Here is a 24,237-nt window from a genome sequence, read left to right as displayed (position 1 = left end):
AGAGATGTGGCATAAGGTTAGAATAGTAGGAAACCGTAGGCAAAGTTGATGGAGAATCTTAATGAGAATTGCCAACACAGTAAACAAAAAAAAAATAATAAAGAAAGAAAAGCTGAGCATGGTGGCAATTGCCACCACCCCGTTTCAAAGGGGGCGCTCCTATCCATCCATCCATCCATCCATCCAGGTTAGGTTATTTGTAAACATAAATACCCCGAAAGCACAAGGTTTGACAGCCGTCGCCGTAGCTCAGAGGTAGAGCACCGGACGCGTAATTCGGAGGTCGTGGGTTCGGATCCCACCGGCGGCATGTGGTTGTTTTTTCTTCTGCTTTTCTAATCAATTAGCTTTAAGCGACAACATATTCAGTACTATTCTTGATGAACACCTCCAAAAAATAAATAAATTAAAAAAATCCCCTGTGCACCTTGGTTTCTGTGGCTGTTGGCTTCTCTCATATTTATAACGAGCCCCTCATTCCCCTTCTCTTGTTTGCTTAAGAATTACACAGTTATACACGGAAATTCTCGGCCGTTTTTTTTACAACTTTGTTCAAACGCGAAGGTTTTACTTGCACCCTGTTGATGTCTTTCGGACGTAAATCATCCACGTATGATTATGTTTTCAGGAGTTTAATCACAACAATATTTTTTATTGCATTTCCAAATAACGTTGCATTGCCTCTCAAGTCGCCAGTGGACATCCGCAGCCAAAATTTTGTGGACTTATATACTAAAGACAAAACGATTTATTTCACTGACGTTTAGGCACCCAGCCTGAAATAGATATATTCAATCCAATTCTTGGCGCACAAATTGCACAGTGCATCATTAAATCGTAACAAGCGCGCCCCAGAAATCAAAACGATTAGCTATTTTCAGGCATAAATGACAATTTGAAAGGGGTGAAGCGGAAACGGAGGATGTCAGCATGCATATGGATCGCGAAGTCGCTGCCGACGGACGCATAACAATCACAGGGTATAATGTGGCCATTGTGGTGAAAAGTTTCCTTGGATCTGAATTGCCGGGAAGGCCGCACTGGCGATTGCTATAGCATGCCCTAATTCCTCGTTGGTCTGCCGTATACATCAACGGACATGCAATAATACAAACGGGAGACGCCCAGTTCTGCCTCGTTGTTAGCGCTTGTTCGTTTGGTCCTCTGTAGGCGAGGCGCAGCATCGGAGACCATGTCATCGATTGCTTCCGACAGCGTGCCATCCCCGGGGATGTACTTGACGAAATAATTTTTTTTTGTTGGCATTCAAAAAGCATATGGGAGCATCTCTTTCCGGGCTACAGTTGTTGTAGTAGAGCTCTTTTGCTTCATGTGTCCGCCTTTTGTTCAAATGAGAACAAACTCATTCGCAGACGAAGTGAGAACGAAGTGATTCTACAAGCGCGGCTGATTGCGTTGTTCATTTCATCTGCATGATCTTTTCGGCTTCGTGTGGCTCCATCTCGTGTCTTCTTGAAAAGGAAGGTCCTTTCAAGCACTAATCGTTAACTTGGGGTCCTTGGTTTTGCTGGCGAACCAAAAAAGAATAAGGAGGCAGGGCGCATTGGGCATTACCGCTTTCTCTTCACAACACTGGCTTATTAAGGCGAAAGCCTGTAATGGCTCATTCTCGCTTCCGTCCCTCCGATGTTACATCCAGCGCCTGGGGTGACTCATCGACGGGCGCAGCTGCCAAGAGGTGACTCCATCTTCGTCGACAGGTGGATCTGTCGGCGCGGCGGCGTCGAGCGCTGCTCCGTCGTCAGTCGGTGTGCGGCAGCTAGTGGAGGAGGATGGCTCCCAAGCGGTGCAGCCGTAACAAACACAGGCAGTCGAAGTAGCGCGACAAAGGCTTTCGCCTAGTGCACTTTAGGCTGCCAAAGTACCCACATAGTTTTTTTTGTCGTTGTGTGTTGCCTCCGCCATACTTTTTGCGGAGAATATATTCAACGGCAAAGGAGATTCTTGTACGAGGCCTTGTCGGTGACAGAGCGGCTTTGCGGGCCGCTCTGTCGACGGCTGACATCTCGGAAGACAGCCTTACGTATACATAGTGTGGCTTCTGTATACGCCCTTGCTGCCATTGTGGCTGATGGTTGCTGCGCGCTCCATTGTTCCGCAACGACGACGTGGCATCACTGCGACTTTCTTCTGTATTGTGGGACGCAGAAGTAAGAAAAAAAAAGGTAGAAGATAAAAACAAAACAAGGACTGATCCGGGGCAACCCCAGAAGGCCGTGTAGGACACCCGGAGAAGACACTTTGGCGGGTCAGCCGAGCAGAACGCCAGCGAAAGTGGTCGAGCGGCAGCCTGCCGCTAGGGCCATCACCGGGCATTGTTGCATAGTCTGTCCTTCTTAATTACACGACGGAAAGTGAGGGACGGAGTGAATCGCCTGGCTTGGCCTATATGGGAAGAAAGAAGACGGGTCGTTCGGGACGGGTATGCGTCGGATCTTGAAGACCGACTAGACGAGGACAGAAGATGTGTGAACGTGCACTACCGATGCTCCGCATTGCAGTGCATCAACATCGTCATGTAAAATAAGGATGGTTATTTTTGTGTTTCTTTGTGTTTGTCGTTGCGTTGTAGGAGGGTACAGACCCCGTAACTGCAGCGCTAAACATTTGTGCATGTTCTCGTGCTGTTACGGAGCTGAATACGGCCTTCTAGCCTGAGGGTCACGTGTGTCTTGGGACAGACTGCAGTGCAAGCAGACGAGGGCTGAAGGAAGGCGAATACACCCGGACCTCGTTATAGTGACACTATTTATAACGTAGTAATGAATATAACGAAGGAATGGCGATTCCCCGTGGAAACTCGGTCAACATGGACTATACCGAAGCTACGGCTATAACGAAGTGATCGCCGGGCCCCTTCAACTTCGTTATAGCGAGGTTCAACTGCATAGCGAATATAACAAGTATATACGTTATCTTCGCTATGAAAACGCTAGTTATGAGAGACAGCGCTCGTGTGTGTCTCCACCTTCATTTAATCCTTGTCTGTTGACTCTGCAGTCTGACCATGAAGCCTCTTCAACGTGCCTAGTTCAACATCTATTCGCTGTTGTCATATGTATTGTAAAAGTGGCGCTTGAAGATGGTGCACTCTAGAGTCAATGGAAACTTTTCAAAAAATTTCCAATGACCATAGTGCACTGTAGGGGGCTGCGGTGGTCAGATCAGGAGCTAAAAGGGTGAGGGAGCTCTTTTCTTCTCTTAACAGAGACGAAATTGTCAGCGCTCAGGTGTGCCCGCCTAACACTTTCCAGAGCTCGTCTTTCAGGCGCCCAGAGATCTTGCTGCCCCGAATTGCGCGCCGCGCATTGTCAGCAGCAGTTTGCGAAACAAAGTTGCACGCGTTTCGGCCACCCCGGTGTCAATGGCCTCCTCGACCGCGACGCAATTCCCGTATCGTTGTCGCTTGCTCCATCTACCTCCTCCTCCTCTCTGCACGGGGTGAGAGACGACCAAGGCACAAGAGACACAACCCGCAACCGTGATAAAGTGTTGGCGGAGCTGTGTCAAGGACAGCGCGTGAAGCGTTTCAAAACTCTCTCCCCTCCTGTTTTTTGTTTCCTCAGCGTACGGTATTCCTTTCATTCCATCACGAGCATACCGTATTAGCTCATGTTTAGGCGCCTCCTTTTTAGATCGACATCTGTGTCGGCTAGCAAGTTGTGCCCACCGGCTTGTCGGCAAACACTTCCCTTGCCTAGGGGTCTAGTGCGGGAGGTCCCGAATCACCATATCGTGTGATGTCCCGAAGACAGATATAGCTATTATGTAATGAAATTGAATGTCAGCATGTCAGAGAGCCCCCCTCCCCCCTTCCTGTTTATCTTGTCTAGATTACACACATCAAATCTGCCCAATGTGAGTCGCTCACTGAAAAGTTCTAAAACTTGCCTTTCGTTTTCTGCCATAAACGAAAGGAATTAGAACCTGCCGCATTTCCGTCTGCATTACTAACATTTCTTTCTAGCGAAGACATTTTGTAACATTTTGTCATCCTTGTAAGCATTACTTTGCTTGCGAGCAGCGTGACTGACATAGCATTTATAATACTTAGTTGCCTGCTTCCCGTGAATTCACGCGCTTCACATGAACGAATTGGTTCATTTTGTTTTGACTCAGTTCACCTTCTGGATATCGTATGGTCAGGCATTTTGTGTATTTTCTTTCTAGCAGTCACGATCATGTCGAATTTGTTTTTTTTTGCCTGTTTAGATGTGCTTTTTTACTTTTTTCTTTCCCCAAAAATACTGCGCATCAGTGTATCGGTTGGTTCTTTTGAGATGATGCTTTGTTTTTCGTCACCCCGAACCCCGAACCTTCATACGTAATGTCAAGCTGGGCGCTTAGGGTATTATGAAATAAGCTAAATAAAGTATCATGGGCGGAATAAAAGAAAGATGAGGGGCCAGCCTCCGCTTCTTGCCTCTAACCCATCAGCGAGAGTTTCCCTGGAGGAAACAACTCTATAGGCCTTAATTTTTTTCGTCGAAGAAATTCCTAACCAAAAAGCTTCCCCATTCCTCGTCAGTCCACCTTTCTCACAAGGCCGCTCTGCGCATGCGCGCCTCTTCTTCTCCAGCTACACTGGTTGAAAACAAAACCGCCAGCTCCTACTGCGCATGCACGGTTCATATTAGTGACGGGCGCTTGCGACAGATGGCGGCACATGTCAAGCACTCGCCACTTCGCCGGCGCAGCTGGCTTCTCGCGGAACGAGATCGCGCCTGAGTCTCCCACCTGCGTTTGTTTTCAGCTCGTAGCAGATTAATTTTCCCGCCACTCCCCAGAGGGCGCCACATGTTGTGGAAAAGGCGAATTATCTCAAAATGAGCGGCTGCTGGAGTTTCCAACTTACATGCGCACTAATTCTTCATGAATCGCCGAATGCAGGCAGTAATGTGAGCGTCTAAAATCCGCGTTAACGTGGCACTGCCCCATTGCCTCGCTTCTTTCTGCGCCGCTGAGCAATTATGGGGCATAATTAAAGAGCCGGTGAGTCAAGGAGGGAGGGTGAGAAGCCTTAAGAGGGCGCAGGGGTGGCGACGGATTACTTTGCGCCCTACGGTGTCCCATTAAGACGCCAACGGGGTTAAGCGCGCGTGGCCCGTTGACTCACTGCGTAGTCGCTTCTGGAGCGGGGTCAGCGCCTACTCAGCGGTGAATTGGGACCTCACATCGGAGGGAGGAGAGGCGTCGAAGAGAGCTCGCTTTATTTTGTTGAGGCGTGGGCAACATCGAGCTGCGCTAAGTGCTCACGTGATATGATTTTTCATTGAGGCTAATTAATCGTCTCGCACATTTATTGGCTCCTTTCTGATCGATTAACTGATCCATCACTTATTGTTGACGCTTTGTTACATATACGCACACGCACATACGGGCATGTACAGACATTGCCAAAGTCAAGAGCCCAAGGGGCTTGGTTCTAAGCCGTGTTCTGAGACGCTTGTACACTCTAAACAGAACGGAGTAAAAAGGGAGTAAAGCTGTTCTCTAGCGCACACCCCTTTTTAAAAGGGTGCTAGAGGAAAACTTGCTCCCTTTTTACGCCCACTCCTGTTTAGAGTGTAGCATACCTAGAATGTCTAACTGCCGGAGGGTTGAGCAATGCACGGACATAGGTAGGTATATGGACGGATGTGAGAAAAAGTCAAGCTGTTTACGTTAAGCGGAATCCGCGCATTAAAATTCATTATCTCCAAAGGCCTGCAGACGCTACTCTTTCTCTGCTCCTGTGATGGCTCAGTGGGTATGGCGCTCGGATGCTGACCCGAAAGCCGCGGGTTCGACCCCATCCGCGGCAGTCGAATTTCGATGGTGGCAGAATGGTAGAGGCTCGTGTAATGTGTAATGTCAGTGCACGTTAAAGAACTCCAGTGGTATCAAAATTATCCGGAGCCCTCCACTACGGCGTCCCTAATCCCTGCTGAAAAAAGCTGTATGACGCAAAAAAACTGACACAGTTTGTCATACCAATGTCATACAGTTATCATACCAATGTCATTCATTTTTGCAAAATCATAAACTTATCATACAGATGTGATACAATGTCGTACATATTTTATGACATTTGTATGACGAAGCCTGTAGGAGCTTATTGCATTATACAGTTTTTCTCAGTAGGGATAGCCTGAGTCGCTTTGGGACGTTAAGCCCCATAAAAACAAAAGGTCTTTCACATTTTGCTCCCGCCTCGGTTTGACTTACACAGGGGGCTACTGTCACCTCCGAGTTTTAACGGGTCGGAGCCCTCCACTATGGCATCCCACACAGCTTGTGCCGCTTTGGGGCATTAAACCCCATAAAACCAAAGATCCTTCACCCCCTCATATTTGCTTCCCGTCTCGCTTTGACTTACGCAGGGGGGCTACTGTCACCTCCGGGGTTTAACGAGTCGGAGCGGGGGCACCAGGCAGCGAGAAGGGTTGAGCCATGGCGCCCCAGAACTACACGTGCTCCGATGGGCTGCTGCTTCCGTTCCTGGACGAGTCCAGCTGGTCGAGGGGCGGCCGCTCGTTCGTGTACCTGCTGGGCCTCATCTACTGCTTCCTGGGCGTGGCCATCATCGCGGACGTGTTCATGTGCGCCATCGAGCGTATCACCTCCAAGACCCGGCGCCTGACGCTGTCGGCGCAGGTGCCCGGCGGCCAGCCGGACATCATAGAGGTCAAGGTGTGGAACGAGACTGTGGCCAACCTGACCCTTATGGCGCTCGGGTCGAGTGCGCCCGAGATCCTGCTGGCCATCATCGAGATCGTCGGCAGCGGGTACGTACGACACTGCCGTCTCCAGGAGCAAACCACTCGCTCGTCGGAATTTTTTGCGTGACTTCACAGGCAGGTGCAGGCCGGGTAGGAGAACCCGTCTCCAGAAGGCAAACCTCTTTTGTCGTTGCCTATGACGGACAATCGCACAATGGTATAAAATGTGTGTTTTTTCGTAATAAAATTAGTTGTGAGTCAGCGCTTGTCTTTGTCCTCCGTACGTCTCTTGCGTGTCTTTTCGCGCTGCACCTTCCAATATGGACAGTGATGTAAAATATAATGTAAAAGCTTGGTTGTAAACTTTTCTGGGCCCCACGACACGCGTGTAATGTTCGCCACAGTGGCTTAATGAACTCTATGCCCGGCGTAGTTAATGAAAAAATCGACTGCTAGAAGATTTTAGACATTTATTTTAAATACAGAAAGTTATAGTCAATCAATATGACTAATGCTACATACTAGTATTAGTGTTCTTCCCAGACGAAGTAGCAGCTGCCGCTGACGGTTCCCACCGTGCGAGCGGGTGGCGTGGTACAGTTGCTCAATCACAGTAGGACATGCCGTACCACTTCTCCACTTTCCATCTTTTTCTCTCTCCTCTGAAAGTTGAGGGAGATAGATTTCCTGAGCTCCACTTTACCAACTGCCGAACGACGGTCCAGATGGACGGGCGAACAGTTTTCTGACGTGGGGGTTATAATGCTAACGCATCGAAACGTCGAATGTGCAGGTTTGTGGCCGGAGACCTCGGACCCGGAACCATCGTGGGGTCGGCAGCCTTTAACCTTCTCGTCATCACGGCTGTATGCGTGGTCGCCATACCTGCCAACGAGACGCGATCTATACGCATGATCAAGGTAAGGAGCACCCCTGACCTAAATTTGCCTGCGCTTTGGAACAACGCTCAACTAAACGACTATACAGTCGAACCACTTTATAACGAAACGGTTTATAACGAAGCAATGGCTATAACGAAGGTCAAAGCGTAGGCCAGTTCCTTTGCAAATTTTTTCACATTTTGTATTTTGATTCTCTGTCTACGTTGCTGTATAAAAACTAGATTGCTCAAAATCCGGTGGACTTGGAAAACATTTATTTCGACATTTTTAGAGGTGTATGCACGAGTGGGTATGCAAAATCCGATGGTGAGGTTTTGGTGTCTCCACACGGTCACGTGACATCCCTAGACCAATCAATGATTGAATTGCCACCTGCTGCAGTGGTCAGGTTTCTCGCAATCTGGTGGCCAGGCTGCCGGCTGCCACGGTGGGCAGGTTGTGATGATGTCAAAAGGTCGCGTGATCTATCTCCACCAATCAGGGTGGACCTTCAGGGCAGGTTGCGATGACGTCACAAGGTGGCTTCACCTCTATCGATAGCGAGGGACATAGGCGGGGTTTTGGTGTGACGACAACTCTAAGGCTATCTCATTAAAAGTGTTTCGATGTCACTTTCACACGCGCGTGATTGTCCTGGAAGCTTTTAATTTAATTCGTAATGAAAAACGTCTGTAAAAATGGCGAGGACACTTTGGCAGCTGAAGTGTTGAGAGGCGAAAGCCTTTTATGGCTCATACTGTCTTAGCAGGGGCTGTCACACCTTTGGCAGCGTGTTAACTCGAGAACTAAAAAAGATAGAACTAAACCAATGGTTGCCTCGGATAGAGGAGGAAAAAATTAACCTAGGAGCCGCGTTTGATTACTGTAGATTAATTAGTTAATTAATTATCGGCAAAAATGTCGAAATTGCGTCGAAAAAAACGAAGGCGTCGATATAGCCACGGGAACGGTGTGACGTCACACCCACCGGAAGTCGTCACGGCAGTGACGTCACAACGTTCCCATGGCTATACCGATACCCAAATTATACATCCTTCGGGGACCTGAAGTGTTAATTACGCTTAATTACACAATTTTCATCTAATCTGACAAAAATCCGACGTTTTTCCGACCATTCTGTGACATTTTCCACTATGCCGTGACGACTTTCGGTGGGTGTGACGTCACACCGTTCCCGTGGCTATATCGACGTCTTCGTTTTTTCGAGACAATTTCTACATTTTTGTCGATAATTAATTAACTAATTATTCTATAGTAATCCAACGCGGCGCCTAGGTTCATTTTTTCCTGCTCTATCTGATGGAACCATTCGTTTTCTCCTATCTTTTTTTTAGTTCCCGAATTAACACGCTGCCAAAGGTGTGACAGCCTCTGTTAAGACAGTATGAGCCATTAAAGGCTTTCGCCTTAATATAACGGTTTATAGTGTAGCACTTGCTCTAAACGTTCTTCAATAATTCAGCACGGACGAGGAAGCAAGAAAGAACGCAGTGACGTGAAACTCGTACCAAGGGAGCCGCACCATTTAGAAAGACTCGTTTGAGCAACGACATCCGGGGTCTGGAGGGCCGAATGCGAAAAGGGGGCCGGCGTCACAGTCTGATTGCCGATGACGCGCTGGTCGTTAAGCTAACGAACCACGACGAGTGACTCGGTGTCAGGAGCGTTAGCCACCTGACATGTTTCCTTGCGGCAGACCTGGGTACGATTCCCCCCCCCCCCCCCCCCCCCACGAGCAATTATGCAGGAAAAACACTTTCCACGAGAAAAATATTCTGGGCACAAGTTTGATTATGAGAAGAGAAATATGCCGTAATAATTCCTCTGTACGACAACAAATATTAGTGTGAGGAAAATGTTTTGTTAGAAACTGCTCTGGCTTTTTATGTTGCTTTACTTTTTTTGTTTTAAGAGATTCATTTCTTTCGCGTATTTTACTTTATTGCATGATACACCTCAGCCATCCTCTCATTCCTGAGAAGGAAGCTTTTATTTGATTGGTAGGGATCCTCGACATCCTTGCCCAGCCAAGGATGGCCGCTGAGGCTACCTGACCTTTGTTTAAAGCTTTTACCATTAGCGATTCCTAAATCTCGTTTTCTTCGTTATTACTAGGTAGTTAAAGTAAACTTTTTAGGCCCTTTAAACCACTGATCACTTTCCACATGTTTATTACATCCCACAGAAAACATTTCCTATACGCCGCCGCGGTGGGCCAGTGGTTATGGTGCTCGGCTGCTGACCCGAAAGACGCGGGTTCGATCCCGGCCGCGGCGGCTAGAATTTCTTTGGAGGAGAAATTCTAGAGGCCCGTGTATTGTGCGATCTAAGTGCACGTTAAAGAACCACGGGTGGTCGAAATTTCCGGAGCCCTCCACTACGGCGTCTCTCATAGCCTTAGTCGCTTTGGGACGTTAAACCCCATAAACCAAACCAAACCATTTCCTATACCTTGCGCTTGGCGCATGATGCCCTTAGCTGCCTATGTGCCATTAAACCCAACACAACTCTTTCGCGTATTTTCAATCTTCGGTACTTTCCTACGGCCCCAGACGCAGACGTCGAAGCTGAAAAGTACGAAAAAAAATTGATTAATTTTTTTTATGCGGTGAAAATGCAACACCGTAAAGCTAGTGAAAACACAGTATTGTTTTGAGGTTTTTAGATAATTCCGCACAAACTTCAGAAGGTTTAATGTCCGCACATCACCGAACTCTGAGCAAGAACAAAAGCAGGTGAGAAATTAACGATAAATCAGCAAGTGAGAAAACAAATGTGCTAGATTTTCGTGCCTTCCATCGTTGCAACTGCATGCTGCGTGCGACGTACCTAACTCCACTCTCGGTGAATTGCGTGGCGCAATCTCTGGCGTACATCAACCCACAGCTTTTTTCCATATCAGAGAACGGCCAATAGACAGAGCTCCTTCACTCTAGGCAGAAAGGAGTGAAAAGGGAATGAACCGTCCTCTAGCGCTTTCCTCTGCTTTCGAAGCTCAAGGTCATTTGAAGGTGAAGATTGGTCGTACGGCGAAGGCTGCTCTAGGTACCGTAATGAAGCTCTCGCTTCAAAACATCCTGAAATTATAAGTTCGAACACCCTTTAACACAACTATAGTCCTTAAAGGCACAGGATGCAGTACGAAGTGCGGAGATCGGCAGTCCAGCTGTTGCGGCACTCAAGAAAGCGTAAGTACAGAGCAGTTTATAGTATCTTTACAGGGCGCATTTATACGCGCCATAGGCGAGACACTTTACTAAAACCGCACAGGTATTCATTCCGGAGAACGAAGTACATGTAAGAAATATATTACACAAATAGAACCCAACCTCCAAGCGCCCACTCCAACAGCCGCGCCTTGCATCTTGCCAGGAGCCCCTCTCTCAAAACGAAATAGGAATCCAGAAGCATGCGGCAGCTTTCGGTCTACAAAACAGTCGCCAAAAAGCCATTCGTATGCCAGTGGACTTAGTTAAGAATTCAAGGTTTCGGAATGGGAAAGTGGAGTAGATGGAATCTACTCCGTCTGCCCGAGTTGATGGGTCCTCGGTCATTTGTACTCCGTTTTGCATGCCATAACCTTGTTTATTTTGTCGTCTTGATTCACAGCGTGCAGCGCTTATCAGTGAATATGCGCGATATCTTCTTTTGTCGCAGGTGTTCGGCATAACAGCGTTCTTCAGCGTGTTCGCCTACGTCTGGATGCTGGTGGTGCTGAGGGCTTCTAGCCCCGACGTGATCGAGCTCTGGGAGGCTCTCCTGACGCTGCTCTTCTTCCCCTTGCTGGTGAGCAGTCAATCTGACTAGGAAGCCTGTTTCGAAATGACGAGCGCGAGAACAGACTGAGACAAGAGAAGAAACACTGACGACAGGACGGGCGCTGACGAACAACTGTTTATTATCAAAACGCAAACGAGAGCGGTTAAAGTTGACCTATTTATTTCAGTATGGAGCTTTTTCTCGGTTCACCTCACAAAATTTGGCGCCACTGCGTCGCAGTCGGACTAACCTGGTCTGTGGTTCCACTCCGCAGGTGTTCCTGGCGTACGCCGCGGACACAGGCATCTTCTGGCCGGGTGCCCGTAAGCGCAGCGCCCAGAAGCAGCTCGAGCTGCAGACCACGTCCGACGTCGCCAAGACCGCCAACAACGCCGTCGGGCCCGCTGGAGCCGGCGGCCCTGGGGCGCGCAAGGAGTTCTTCCCCAACGGGGAACTGAACCGCGACAACCTGCTGGACTTCATACGGGTCAGTCGCCGATCCCTCCTGTATAGCGTCTACGAAACATGCCAGCCTAGCGATTTACTCGCTTTTGTTGGAACGTGCCTCTGTGAAGATTAATTTCTCTTTCTTGTTTTTGTTCTTGCAACTGACGGAAAGAGAGCTTCGTATTGGCCGTATACATGGCCTAAATACATAACCTAAATTTACCAAGAAAAAGTTCTGAGTCTCCCGCGGTCATCACTGTTTCTTCGTTAAGAAACCGGGCTTGTTTTCTCTATTTTTTTTTGTCAGCTTCTCTGCCCCTAAAAAACTCCTTTCTATAGAAACGTATAGGTTTAAATGTGCTACAGTGTTCACCGCTGAGTGTTATGCCATTTGGGTTGCGGTACAGAAAATAACAAATGAAAACTTCAAAAACAGCATCATTTATACAGATTCACTGAGTGTCCTTACAGCATTAAACTCCAAAAATGCCACGGAGCCACTGATAGGGAGCATCATACACAATATAGTAAAGGTCACAGCACAAAAACATGTTATAAAATTCTGCTGGGTTCCCAGTCACGTTGGTATTAGGGACAATGAGAGAGCCGACATGTGTGCTGCACAAGCCAGAACCATGGAAATAAAACATGTGAATTTGCCTCCTAGGGATTACATGAAGTTAGTACGTAGCAAACAAGAGCCAAATGGCAAGCTTCTTGGGAAAATGAAGGAAACAACAAGCTGCATACTGTAAAGCCCATTTTAAAAGAATGGAAATCAAGCCGCCATAAAGAGCGTTTTATCGAAGTGATTTTATGTCGTTTACGCATAGGTCACACACACATCACCCATAACTTCCTGTCAATAAAAAAAAGACAAACCTGTGTGTGAAATGTGTGGTGAGGAGCTCACAGTAAATCACATTTTAATTTCTTGTTCGCATCTCGAAGAACTTAGAAAAAATTTTTTTACGGTATTTTACATTGAACACATTCCATTTCATCCCGCATTGCTTTTAGGCGAGCAAACACTTGTCGAGTTTTCACTTGTTTGTAAGTTTCTAAAGAAAGCTAATGTTTTAAACCTATTATAATGTAACCTCTATACACTTAATATCATCTAACCTTGTGTTTGGCGCATGATAGCCATAGTTGCTTATGCGCCATAAAACCCCATATAACTAACTAACTAACTAACTAACTAACTAACTAAGTATAGGTATAAATCTACACATGTGCCTCTTTGATTTCTTTTTGGCCACCTTCTACGTCAGCCCTCGTAGCAGTGCTTGCGATGCGTATGACCCTTCAACGACAAGTTGGTGATTAAGACGAGATCTGGGCACCTTCATTTCACATAAACAGGTGACAACGTTGATGATAGCTATGGAAAACGAAATATAGAGATCTGTTCTAATGCAGTCTCGGTGATGCCTCGGAGTGGCCTCGGAACCTGGATGTCGGCTATTTCTTTCCTTCCATGCAGCGCTAGGCTGTTTGGTTAGATAGTTTAGTTAGTTTACGCAGTTTAACACCTAGGGTTCGTTAACGTGCACTGGCATCGCACAGTACACGGGCCCACGGGCCTCTAGAATTTCGCCTCCATCGAAATGCGACCGCCGCTGCCGGGATCGAATCTGCGTCTTTTGGGTCAGAAGCCGAGCTCTATAACCAGTGAGCCACAGCGATGGCTTCTAGGTTGTTTGCATCGTCAGTAACCTAGTAGAAAGAGTCCTCAAAGTCCCTTTTTTTTTTCTCTTAATTGCTACTGCTTTGAACAGCAAGGATCTCTTGTTTTGAATATGCTAAGCTTTGGTAGAATTGTTACGTTAGACTAAAATCTTTCCCATTTTGAGTCGTTGGTCATTTCGGCCTCACCGTGCCATCTTCTAGCAGTTCTGGTTAGCTCAGTTAGTGGAACTTCCCCAGACAGGCGCTTGTCCCTCGTTCGAGCCCCGGATTACGAGGATTCTGGGACAGCTGTCTAGACTTCCAGCATGCTAATGAGTAATTGCTCCTCAGGCTTATTGAAAGTAACTCTTCTCTGCGGAATGGCTCTAATTACATCCACGTAACGACATGTGCTAGCGACGCGTACGCGCTCTAAAGTCACTATCTTGTTCCTCCTTCTGCGCCTGTGCTGCAACCATCGTGGTCGTCCAGTGACCTTGGCTTTCGTCTGCGGACCATGGGGTCGTGGTACCGAATCCCGACCGTGGCGGCCGCATTTCCATCTACACTCTAAGTAAAAATACGGCTATGTCGGAGTAAAAATGCAGTAAGCTGTCTAGCTTCTTCCGCATGTCGTTTACGCTCTAAACACAAGGCAGTAAAACGGGACTAAGCGTCTAGCGCACTCCCAACGCTCTCAACACGAAAGGAGTAAAACGGGAGCAAGCTGTCCCCTAGCGCACTCCCTTAGCGCACTCCTAACGCTCTAAACACAAGGCAGTAAAACGGGACTAAGCGTCTAGCGCACTCCCAACGCTCTCAACACGAAAGGAGTAAAACGGGAGCAAGCTGTCCCCTAGCACACTCCCTTAGCTCACTCCCCTCCCTTAGCGCACTCCCTTTTGGGAGTGCGCTAGAGGACAGCTTAATCTCCTTTTGCTCCTTTCGTGTTTAGAGCGTTGGGAGTGCACAAGAGGACAGCTTACTCCCGTTTTGCTCTTTTGCGTTTAGAGCGTAGACGACATGCGCAAGCACCCACACGTTAATGAAACCCGGACGGTAGAAATTAACCCAGAGTTCTCCCCTGCAGCTCCTCCTCCTCACTTCCTTCTTTCTCTTCCTCCTTCATCGGTTCCACCCCTCACGGTGCGCTTGAGGTGCTCGCCGAGAAGTGAGACAGTTACGGCGTCATTCCTTTCTTCATGAAGTAATCGCTTTTCGGCTTCCTGGCTTCCGCAGGAGATACGCAAACACCCCGGTCTGACGGACGAGGACGCCGCGTGCCTGGCAGCGGCCAAGCTGGCCGAGCAGCAGCACCACACGCGCATGTGGTACCGCGTGGGCGCCATCCGGGACCTGACGGGAGGGCGCCGCACCAGGCCCAGCATCAACGAGAAGCTGCAGCACGTAAGTGGCGCCCCCTTCTCATTAAGAAACTTCCCATTGCAATTTCCCGATTCCTACACCTTTAAAATCTGTCTTTGAAGTGGCTTCATTGTCTGATAGTTCTTGACGTGCGCTCTTTGTTCACCGAAAGGTACAGACTCTATGTCGCGTTATAATCAAAGAGAACATAAGAATAGAACTTCCCAGGCCGTTGTAGGAAGCATGTAGGGCTAAAACCAGTTAAAGGTAAACGAGCAGCGCAGAGATACACGGTAAATAATAAAAAAGGAAAAAAGAAACCTGAAAGGTTTGGTTTGGTTTGTGAGGTTTAACGTCCCAAAGCGACTAAGGCTATGAGAGACGCCGTAGTGGAGGGCTCCGTAAATTTCGACCACCTGGGGTTTTTTAACGTGCACTGACATCGCACAGTACACGGGCCTCTAGAATTTCTCCTCCGAAGAAATTCTAGCCGCCGCGGCCGGGATCGAACCCGCGTCTTTTGGGTCAGCAGCCGAGCATCATAACCGCTGAGCCACCGCGGCGGCGAAACCTGAAAGAATGAAGTCATTCCGATTCGCGATGTCTGAGTCGGTATAATGTAACGAGTCCTTCCGGAACCGGTTCCAGTTTTTTCTTTAATTTCTAGCCCTTTTCCATTGGCTGAAGCGACGCCCCGTCTTGCGTTCGCTGCTCGTTATTGGCTCATGACCAGGGCTTGGCTTGTCTTCAACCAATGACGAAGGGCGGGAAATTCAAAAATCCAACTGGTTTGGTAAGAAATCGTTATAGAATACCGGCCCCGAAGCTAACCAGGCCGTGGAGATGAGTTCTTTGTAAAAAATAAAGGAAAACTTGATCTATAACAGTTAAGGCTTCCTAGCAGAAACACAAACATATTTTAGGGAAAGAAGAGATAATGCGCAAAGCCGTCAGCATGAAAGAAATCGGTTCAGAGGCCCTGAAATTCACTTCCTGAAACCAGATGGACGGTTTATGAAATCATTTTCAGCGCCTATTTAATAACGTGCTACAGCTCCCACAAAGCAAGAAGTCAGCAGAACGAGATAGGCGGCATGAATGTTTTTTTTTACTTCTCTAACTGCAGAAACTCGACCAGGAGGTCCGTGAGATGTTCGCGCTGGCCGCACAGGACGAAGCAGACACAAAGGTGAGCGTGCGCTGCGCTGTGAAGACATGCGTCGGAAACTGCTGCGACGGCACGGGCGCCGATCAGTATGCCCCAATCGGAGCTCTGTGCTAATTTTCAGCATTTTTATCCGCTTCTGGTATGGACCTAACCGCAGAAGTAGAGGGACACAGACGCAGCTAGGTTAGTAATCCCCAGGGGGCCCAAATGTGTTGTCGGTCATAAAATTCACCCATTGGCTGGCTGAACTTCACCCCATGGGAGCATTTCCATTGGAAGGAGGGAACTGACGTCGCGGTGCTGAAGCATTGCTATTGAATGAAGGGAAGTGACGTTACGAGACACGAGGTGACGTAACTTCCGGTAAAGGTATCAGCAGCTATAATGCTATCGCATTTCCAAAACTCAATTGAAAAAGTTGTGGCTGTGAATTTTCTTAAGATTGCCCTTTACTTTAACCTCTCTCGGATGCGATTCGAATCGGACACCCTGAATAATGACTTATGTGCAGTACCTGGTAAAATGAAAGACATAAACATATTTCTTTAGGATGTCGCAATGACTATTCAGGTGTTGATGTCGCAATGACTATTCAGGTGTCGTTGCCGTCAGGATCCGTGCCCAGCTTTTCTAGACATTAGCAATTAGCGCCATATGGAGCAACATGTAACTCCATGCGAATAATTTTAACTATTAATTTTGGGAAAACATGGGCATTCCAAGAGATTATGCTCAAACATGGCGATTATCATGGCCTATACTCTTCCTTCTCGCTGTACTATTTGACTTATAGAATGCTTCCTGCGCTTCCACCAATTTTTTCAATTGGCCATAAAAATCAATGTGGTGTACGTAACATACGAAATTCCAGCGGAGAGTTTGAGTGTTTAGCAGCGCCACGGGTCACGCGGTGGTAATCGCGCGAACTAGAACCGTTTGACCCGATTTTCCCGGCTTGAGCATTTTTGAAGACTCGGGATTCATTTATAACCAAGGTAGCTGAACGTGTCTGCAGCAGATGACGGTAAAAAAAAAGAAAAATATACGGTTTACGGGACTGGTGGCAGGAAAGGAGAGAAGCTACGTAAATAGAAGATTGTAGAAGTGTACTTCGCTGCAGAATGAAATTTAGTCGTTTGCAACGCAAGGGAGGATGAATTTCTGGAGCTTAAAGGGGCTGCGAAACACTGCTTGGGGGGATACCGGCTATACTTCAGGTGAATTCTTTATGTCACACAGATGCTGACTTAAAAAGAATTACAGGAATCGATGCACAGGAACGGGAGTTATTCAGAGAAGAAATTTCAAAATACAAGCAAACAAAACGCTGCCCTCAACTCGATTTTGGCGGGGCTTCCCACTCCTATTTCGCTCTCCCAATGACGGCACCTGGCGCAACCAATCAAAACAGCCTGCCAGAGCACGTCACGGAAGTTTGCACTCCATGGTTGCCTGCTCTCTGTAACTCGTTCTTGCTGAGACTGGCAGCGTCGTTTCCACGCCAGAGCGCCCCTGGTGGTGTATTTTTATTTTACTTGCTTTGCAGGGCTTTTATCTCAGACGAACAAGCTGTTTTTGTTGATCTAATATAAAACGCAGACAGGTGACAAAATGTGTCTATTTATTCCCACAATTTGCAGCCTATTTACTGTTTCTTCAATCATCAAGCTCGCGCCAGGTGATGTCATATCCGCTGCTAAAACCCACCACTGTGTGGGGACACCATCAGAGCCATGAATTTGTTTTTGGGAGGACATTAAAATATTAAAAAACGGAATATACGCGGTATTACCGACGCTAATAGCACCATTGTAACTCACTGTATGCGATCAACAGGCAAAACAGTCAACTAAGATTGTGTTTCTGGGCCCTTTAATTGTTGAGATTAAAAAAGACCTCTCCTCCCCTCCCTCCCCCCCCCCCCAAAAAAAAAAAAAATAAAATATTCCTGCTACCACCCAGTTTAGAGACTTCCTTCAACCTCCATCTATTCAGTGACTTCGCGTCAGTGCTTCCGCGTTGCAGATTACAATGAGCGCGAGTGTAATCACTGTCTGATATGGGCACACACGCGGCGGGGGCTTCCCAGGCTGCGGATGAAGTGGAGCAGGGCAAGCTGCTGAAGCCCGTGCCCGAGCCAGAGAACAAGAACGTGGCCACCATCGAGTTCAACGCCAGCTCGTGCGCCGTACTGGAGAAGGCCGGCAAGGTGGACGTGCTCATCCGACGGAAGGGAAAGCTCGACTGTCCCGCCACCTGCAGGTGCGTGCGGGCACTCAGTTCTGTCCGTAGGCTAAATTTAACACCAGGGGAACAAAACTGAAGAACGGCCTTTTGTGCATACAGTGTTGGGTGTGGTTCCAGAGTAACCTCATGGCTTTGCGTGGCTCCGGAGAATTTAACTGTAGCATGCAATTCGTATACGAAGCAGACAGTGCAAAGGACGATCTCCAGCCATGCTTGATCCAATGTGGGTCCGAGGGACCCGGGCATCTCCGAAATGAAGTTCATCCCCCCCCCCCCCCCCTTCCTCTGTTGTCTTGGCAGTGCTCAGTCAGCTGTAAGCAACCCCCCACCCAACTCCTTCTAACTGCCATCCGCAGCTGTTAGAACTTGCTTGAACTGAAAAAAAATTGCGAATCATTTGCAACAACGACTTCGCTTAAAGACCTCACGAGGTGCTACTAAGAGAGCTTGAAGGGAGCTGGTGTCCTAATAAGCACATCTTATTGGTTGTTAGGAAAAAGGTGAAGTCAACAGTTATGTACAGAACAGTTAAGCATGGTGTTCTTTAATGGTAAACAATTGGATGCGGGAAGTATAGTTAGGAAAGTTGATCGGATAGTGTGCCCGCGGTTGGCGGCGAACATGGTAAAGTCCAGTTAGTGAGTTAAGAGGTTTTGGCCTCTATGCGGGCTCAACTTGGCTGATATCACGATAGTGAGGAAAGCGATAGTTGTGCACACCATTGCAAAACGACGGTCATCAAGATAAGGCAACAGCTGCCTTATCACAAAATTATTCCTGGGAAAAGCAAGCTTGAACAATTTTCTCAGCATTGGTGTCCGGATTTCTTAAGTTCTTTCTCAGTCTTGATCTCGACAGTTGTCGCTACGTCCCTTGGAAAACGCCTTCCTATGCGCCACCGCTGCTTGACTTCAGGGTCGAGACCATCGACGGCACGGCCCTGGCGGGCGAGGACTACATGGAGCTCCGGCAGATGGTGCTCTTCCAGCCCGGCGAGACCCAGCGCCGCGTCACGGTGCAGATCGTGGACGACAACCAGTGGGAGCCGGACGAGACGTTCTTCCTGCGGCTGTCGCTGCCCGCCGGAGGGGACGGAGCCGAAGTGGCCCTGGGCCGGAAGTCCGTCATGGAGGTCACAATCATTGACGACGACCGTGAGCACGTTGCCAGAAGCACAGTATTGCTTTGCGCGCCTACCTGCGAATGCCACAGGCCTGCAGACTGTACGCTTTATAGAGTGCATTGTGCCCAGCTCTCCTCAATGGATGGATGGGAGAAAGGAGCGTCCCCTTTGATATGGGGTGGTGGAAGTTGCCACCATGCTCGGCTTTTTTTTTTCTTATTTTTTATTTAACTCTGTTGTAAATTGGCTTTAAAATTCGCTATTTTCTTTAAATACGTGTTCAGTCTTGCTCTTCTAACGTTATGTCACCTATCTGCTTTTCAACCGCCGATGTTTTAATCGCTGGATGTCAGTAACAAGCACCTCCTTTGGCCGCCATTATCAAACACCACGTAATTTAGTGGGAATATTTTAAACTTGTACATAAAAGGTTCTGTGGGAACGTCGTGATTATCGTGGCTGTCCCTTTTTCCTCGCTGTAAAGTATGACCTATAAAATGCCTTTCACGCTCAGACCATTTCCGACTGCCATAGAAAATCGATTCAAATGCACTGAATATTCGAAATTCCTGCTGTGATTTTGCGAGTACAGCGCCACTCCACGCATGGTGGCAGCACTGCAAACTAGAAGCGTTTGTCCAGATTTCCTATGCTTGCATCATTTCTTCACACCATCTTAACAATCGTACTGCAATGATGGCGGATGCCTTAAAACACGAAAACTTGTGGTCATGGTCATTTTGTGCACTGTTGCTGCACTATGAGTTAACTCAAACCTTTACTGCCTTTTTCTGTCTTCTGCACTACCTTCTGCACTACCTTCTGCACTACCTTCTGCACTACCTTCTGCACTGTCTACTGCACTGCCTTCTGCACTGCCTTCCGTACTGCCTTCCGTACTGCCTTCCGTACTGCCTTCCGTACTGCCTTCCGTACTGCCTTCCGTACTGCCTTCCGTACTGCCTTCCGTACTGCCTTCTGCACTGCATTCTGTACTGCCTTCTGCACTGCATTCTGTACTGCCTTCTGCACTGCCTTCTGTACTGCCTTCTGCACTGCCTTCTGTACTGCCTTTTGCATTGCCTTCTGTACTGCCTTTTGCATTGCCTTCTGTACTACCTTCTGTACTGCCCTCTGCACTGCCTTGTGTGGACTAACCCGTTACGTCTTCTCTGGCGCAGAGCCCGGCATCTTCGAGTTCCGTCGGCGCGGTCTGCTGGTGCGGGAGAGCGTGGGCAACGCGCAGGTGGCCGTGGTGCGCACCAAGGGGGCCGATGGGACCGCCTACGTCCACTGGCGCACGCGCAGCCAGACGGCCAAGGAGGGCGAGGACTTCCACGGGGGAGAGGGCAAGCTGGTCTTCGAGCACGGCGAGACAGTCAAGAACATCGAGATACCGATCGTGGATGACTTCGAGGCCGAGAAGGACGAGCACTTCGAGGTGGAGCTGTTCGACGCCTCGCCGGGCTCCGGTCTGGGACACATCACCAAGACCACAGTCACCATCACCAGCGACGAAGGTGCGATTCTTTTTTTTTGTTATGTATTGAATGGCATGTTAACTTTACAGTACACTTCATGTGATGTCTTGTACGTCCTATTGCAACTGTGGTACCTGACACTGATTAGCTGACAGTCCAAGAAGTAATTGGGACACTGTCAGGATGACCGGATAGTGGCTGTCTTGGACCCCAAGCAGCACAATTAATCAGCCCAATATAGGAGACGTATGTGCAAAGGCCGGTCCGACAATGGCCCAAAGTGAAACCATTCATTGCAACACTGGGCCGATTACAGGTGCTGCTTGGGACATCTCCCAGATGGCGCCATGAGCTCCTGATTTAGCATGGAGATAGAGGTCGCCAACTCAGAGTTATAACTCACTGCTCCAGCGGAAGTCTAAACATTCACAGGATTTCCAACCATATCACTATGGCGGCGTGTGAAGAATTGGTGTCAAATAGGTCTCGTAAAATATCAGCGCCACCACGTAACATTCTTGACGCATGGCGGGCAAGTATAAGAAACGGATAATGATTACAATGTTCGAAGGTAAACCTACAAGTCAAGTTACAGCTCCATTGCTGGATGGTGAGTGGGTTGCGTTTCGCGCTTCCAAAGGTATAAATGGCTTCTTGTTTGGGGCACTAATGTTGTCTTTAAGGCATGAGTGAAGCCCGTGTGAAACGTAGTTCACGTCTTTTCCGGTCGCAGAGTTCACCAACATCGTGAATCGGCTCATGCTGATGACCAACACCAACGTGGACAAATTCCGGCTGCACTCGGCTGACTGGGTGGGCCAAATCAAGGATGCCATGAATGTGAACGGAGGAGACATCGATAACGCAGAGGCCGTCGACTACGTCATGCACTTTATCACTTTCGGATGGAAGGTGAGAAGGCGTCAATCTTGTTGCACTTTTAGCCTCCCGGTGTTTAAAAAAGCAGCGAGTACAAATCGCACTTAGCCTGTGCTGGCAAGGTACTGTGTTCTTATTACAGCTGGGTTGCTTTTGTGAACTAGGCCTATAGTAAAAACCAAAATGAAATTTTCTGTGGTCACAATAGATTTCTGTAGTATTTCTAAATGTGATCTTGTGGTGACAACAGATGCCTTTGTTGAAGCAACAGAATGTTCGGTAGGATTATGCTGTCCGCTGTTGTAGCGAAATAACTACAAAAAACTACATTACTACAGAAGGTCCTGTTTACGACGAAGCATGCTGTCGTATTTTGGGCACAATTCTGTCGTTTTTCTACGACGTGTTTTTCATTTTTACGGAAAAAAATCAAGCACAGGTATCACCGCCACAGGCTTCTTCCACGAGTGAACTACGGTGACGTCACCCCCTTTTAATTAACTACTGATCTCTGAGGCTAGGCTGCACTGTCATACAAGAGTCAGTGATCATGGAGTCCTTTTAATCATTGACGTGATCAGTTTGAGTTAAGTGGAGAGGAAAAATGATTCATTGTAAAATACAATTTCTTTTTTTTTTCAGAAATAAATGCGTCTTCTGCTGAACAAACATTAACATAATTACAAACAGCTCTCCCGACGCTTTCTTAGTACTATCATGCAGACACATCCTAGTACCCATTTCCATATCTAACTGAATAAATGGGCACATTAAAGCCTGAATTCTGACGCCTTCTTTCGTTACTTACTCCGAGCGATCACTTTAATGGCGATGATAATCACAATGCCTCCAGTACAGCTTCTTATTTTAAGACAGACGCTGTTCGCATCTTCAGATGACTTGCGTGCCGCCTGCTGTTGCCTGTAAAAGACGAACATATTACAGCGAGCAAAGAGGCGCTTGTAAGCAAGTTCTTGTTACATGCTGAAGTGGAACGTTGCACTTCTGCACGTCGTGGCTGCAAGTGATGCCATTTAACGTTCGGGAGTTATTAGTTTTGCGGACTATTATCCGCACTTCTTTTATAAGTACAGGCCATGAAACTTTTAAATGCACCATAGTGTCCTTTTCACCTTTTGATGATGGCGATGATGATCAGATCATAATGGCGAAAGGGCAGATTGGGACAGGTTTAACGTGTTTCTTCATCTCCGCGAGTTAGGACCAGAAGTCAGTTTTTCCAAACATTTACCACAAAAATCTGAGTACCAGGCCAGGGGAAAGCTTGCACTTATTAGAAAACTGGTGGGAATCTGGTGGCGGCACAACTATACAAGGCGGATGCTCAAACAGCTAAACCACAGCTGTGGTCCTTTGCAACTTTTAGTTTTATTACTGTACATTGTCTTAGACTCATCTCGACATACTCTTCAGCGTTCTTTGGCCCTACCTGGCTCTTGCACAACCAAAATCAACCCATTACCACGGCCACTCAATGGAGAGCGCACCAAGTGCGTCTCCATTGAGCGGCCGTGCCATTACTATGACCGTAGATGTGATCGCCATTAACGTGAACCGCCCCGCAGGTCATCTTCTCCCTGGTTCCCCCGACGGGCTTCATGGGCGGTTGGCTGACGTTCTTCGTGTCCCTGGGCGCCATCGGCCTGCTGACGGCCATCATCGGCGACCTGGCCGGCATCTTCGGGTGTCTTGTGGGGCTGGAGGACACCGTGACGGCCATCACGTTCGTCGCGCTGGGCACCTCGCTGCCGGACCTGTTCGCCTCGCGGGGGGCCGCCCGCTCGGAGAAGTACGCCGACAACGCCATCGGCAACGTGACCGGCAGCAACTCCGTCAACGTCTTTCTCGGCCTGGGTCTGCCCTGGGTGATGGCGGCAGCCTACTGGCAGTACAAGGTGCGTAGTATGTGTGGTGGTTTCAGTTTGACTGAAATTTACATAGTACATACACAGCCACATGCCCAGCTTTCCTGATGGTGATGGTGGTGGTGATATACATTTTAGCCCTGTTATAAAGAAGTTGAAAGGGCCCGGAGATTACTTCGTTATAGCCGTAGCTTCGTTATAGCCCGTGCTGACCGAGCTTCCAGGGGAATCGTCATTCCTTCGTTATATCCATTACTTCGTTATAAACCAATTCGTTATAACGAGGTGTAGCTCTTTACAATTCATGTGTCCTTGTAGGGATGTTGCATTAGTTCACAAAAAGCAGTAAGCTGCTGTCTCAACCATCCTGAGACAAAACTAGGCCTATATCATTTTTTTCTGTCGTTTTTCTCTATCATTTCACTATCCTACATTTATACGCCTCATGCTTTTGTTTTCCTCGCAATCGCCTATACGATTTTGCTTGGCATTTATCACCGAACTCTGGCCGATTACCCCGCGTGAGTATGTGCCGTGTCTGCAGAGGTCAACAACAACAACAGGCCTCTATCGCGTTACTTTTGCTT

The 24,237-nt window shown here is 48.0% G+C and overlaps 1 protein-coding gene across 2 annotated transcripts in view; it reads left to right on the top strand.

Moving 5' to 3' along the window:
* LOC149348903 (sodium/calcium exchanger Calx-like) overlaps positions 1-24,237 on the top strand; it is a 70,402-nt gene that overhangs the window by 42,014 nt on the left and 4,151 nt on the right. For both annotated transcript variants that reach the window (XM_089541024.1, XM_089541025.1), the window contains exons 2-12: positions 6,384-6,788; positions 7,516-7,642; positions 11,282-11,410; positions 11,658-11,870; positions 14,741-14,908; positions 15,993-16,055; positions 18,124-18,296; positions 19,197-19,435; positions 20,586-20,924; positions 21,619-21,797; positions 23,351-23,680. In XM_089541024.1, coding sequence (XP_089397150.1) covers positions 6,454-6,788; positions 7,516-7,642; positions 11,282-11,410; positions 11,658-11,870; positions 14,741-14,908; positions 15,993-16,055; positions 18,124-18,296; positions 19,197-19,435; positions 20,586-20,924; positions 21,619-21,797; positions 23,351-23,680 — 2,295 coding nt within the window. In that variant the 5' untranslated portion in view covers positions 6,384-6,453. The remainder of the gene's footprint in view (positions 1-6,383; positions 6,789-7,515; positions 7,643-11,281; positions 11,411-11,657; positions 11,871-14,740; positions 14,909-15,992; positions 16,056-18,123; positions 18,297-19,196; positions 19,436-20,585; positions 20,925-21,618; positions 21,798-23,350; positions 23,681-24,237) is intronic.

The sequence above is a fragment of the Amblyomma mixtum genome, chromosome 4 (assembly GCF_055824585.1).
Source record: "Amblyomma mixtum isolate Tamu chromosome 4, ASM5582458v1, whole genome shotgun sequence".
Classification (NCBI taxonomy): Eukaryota; Metazoa; Arthropoda; class Arachnida; order Ixodida; family Ixodidae; genus Amblyomma; species Amblyomma mixtum.
This window is presented reverse-complemented; position numbering and strand designations above follow the sequence as displayed.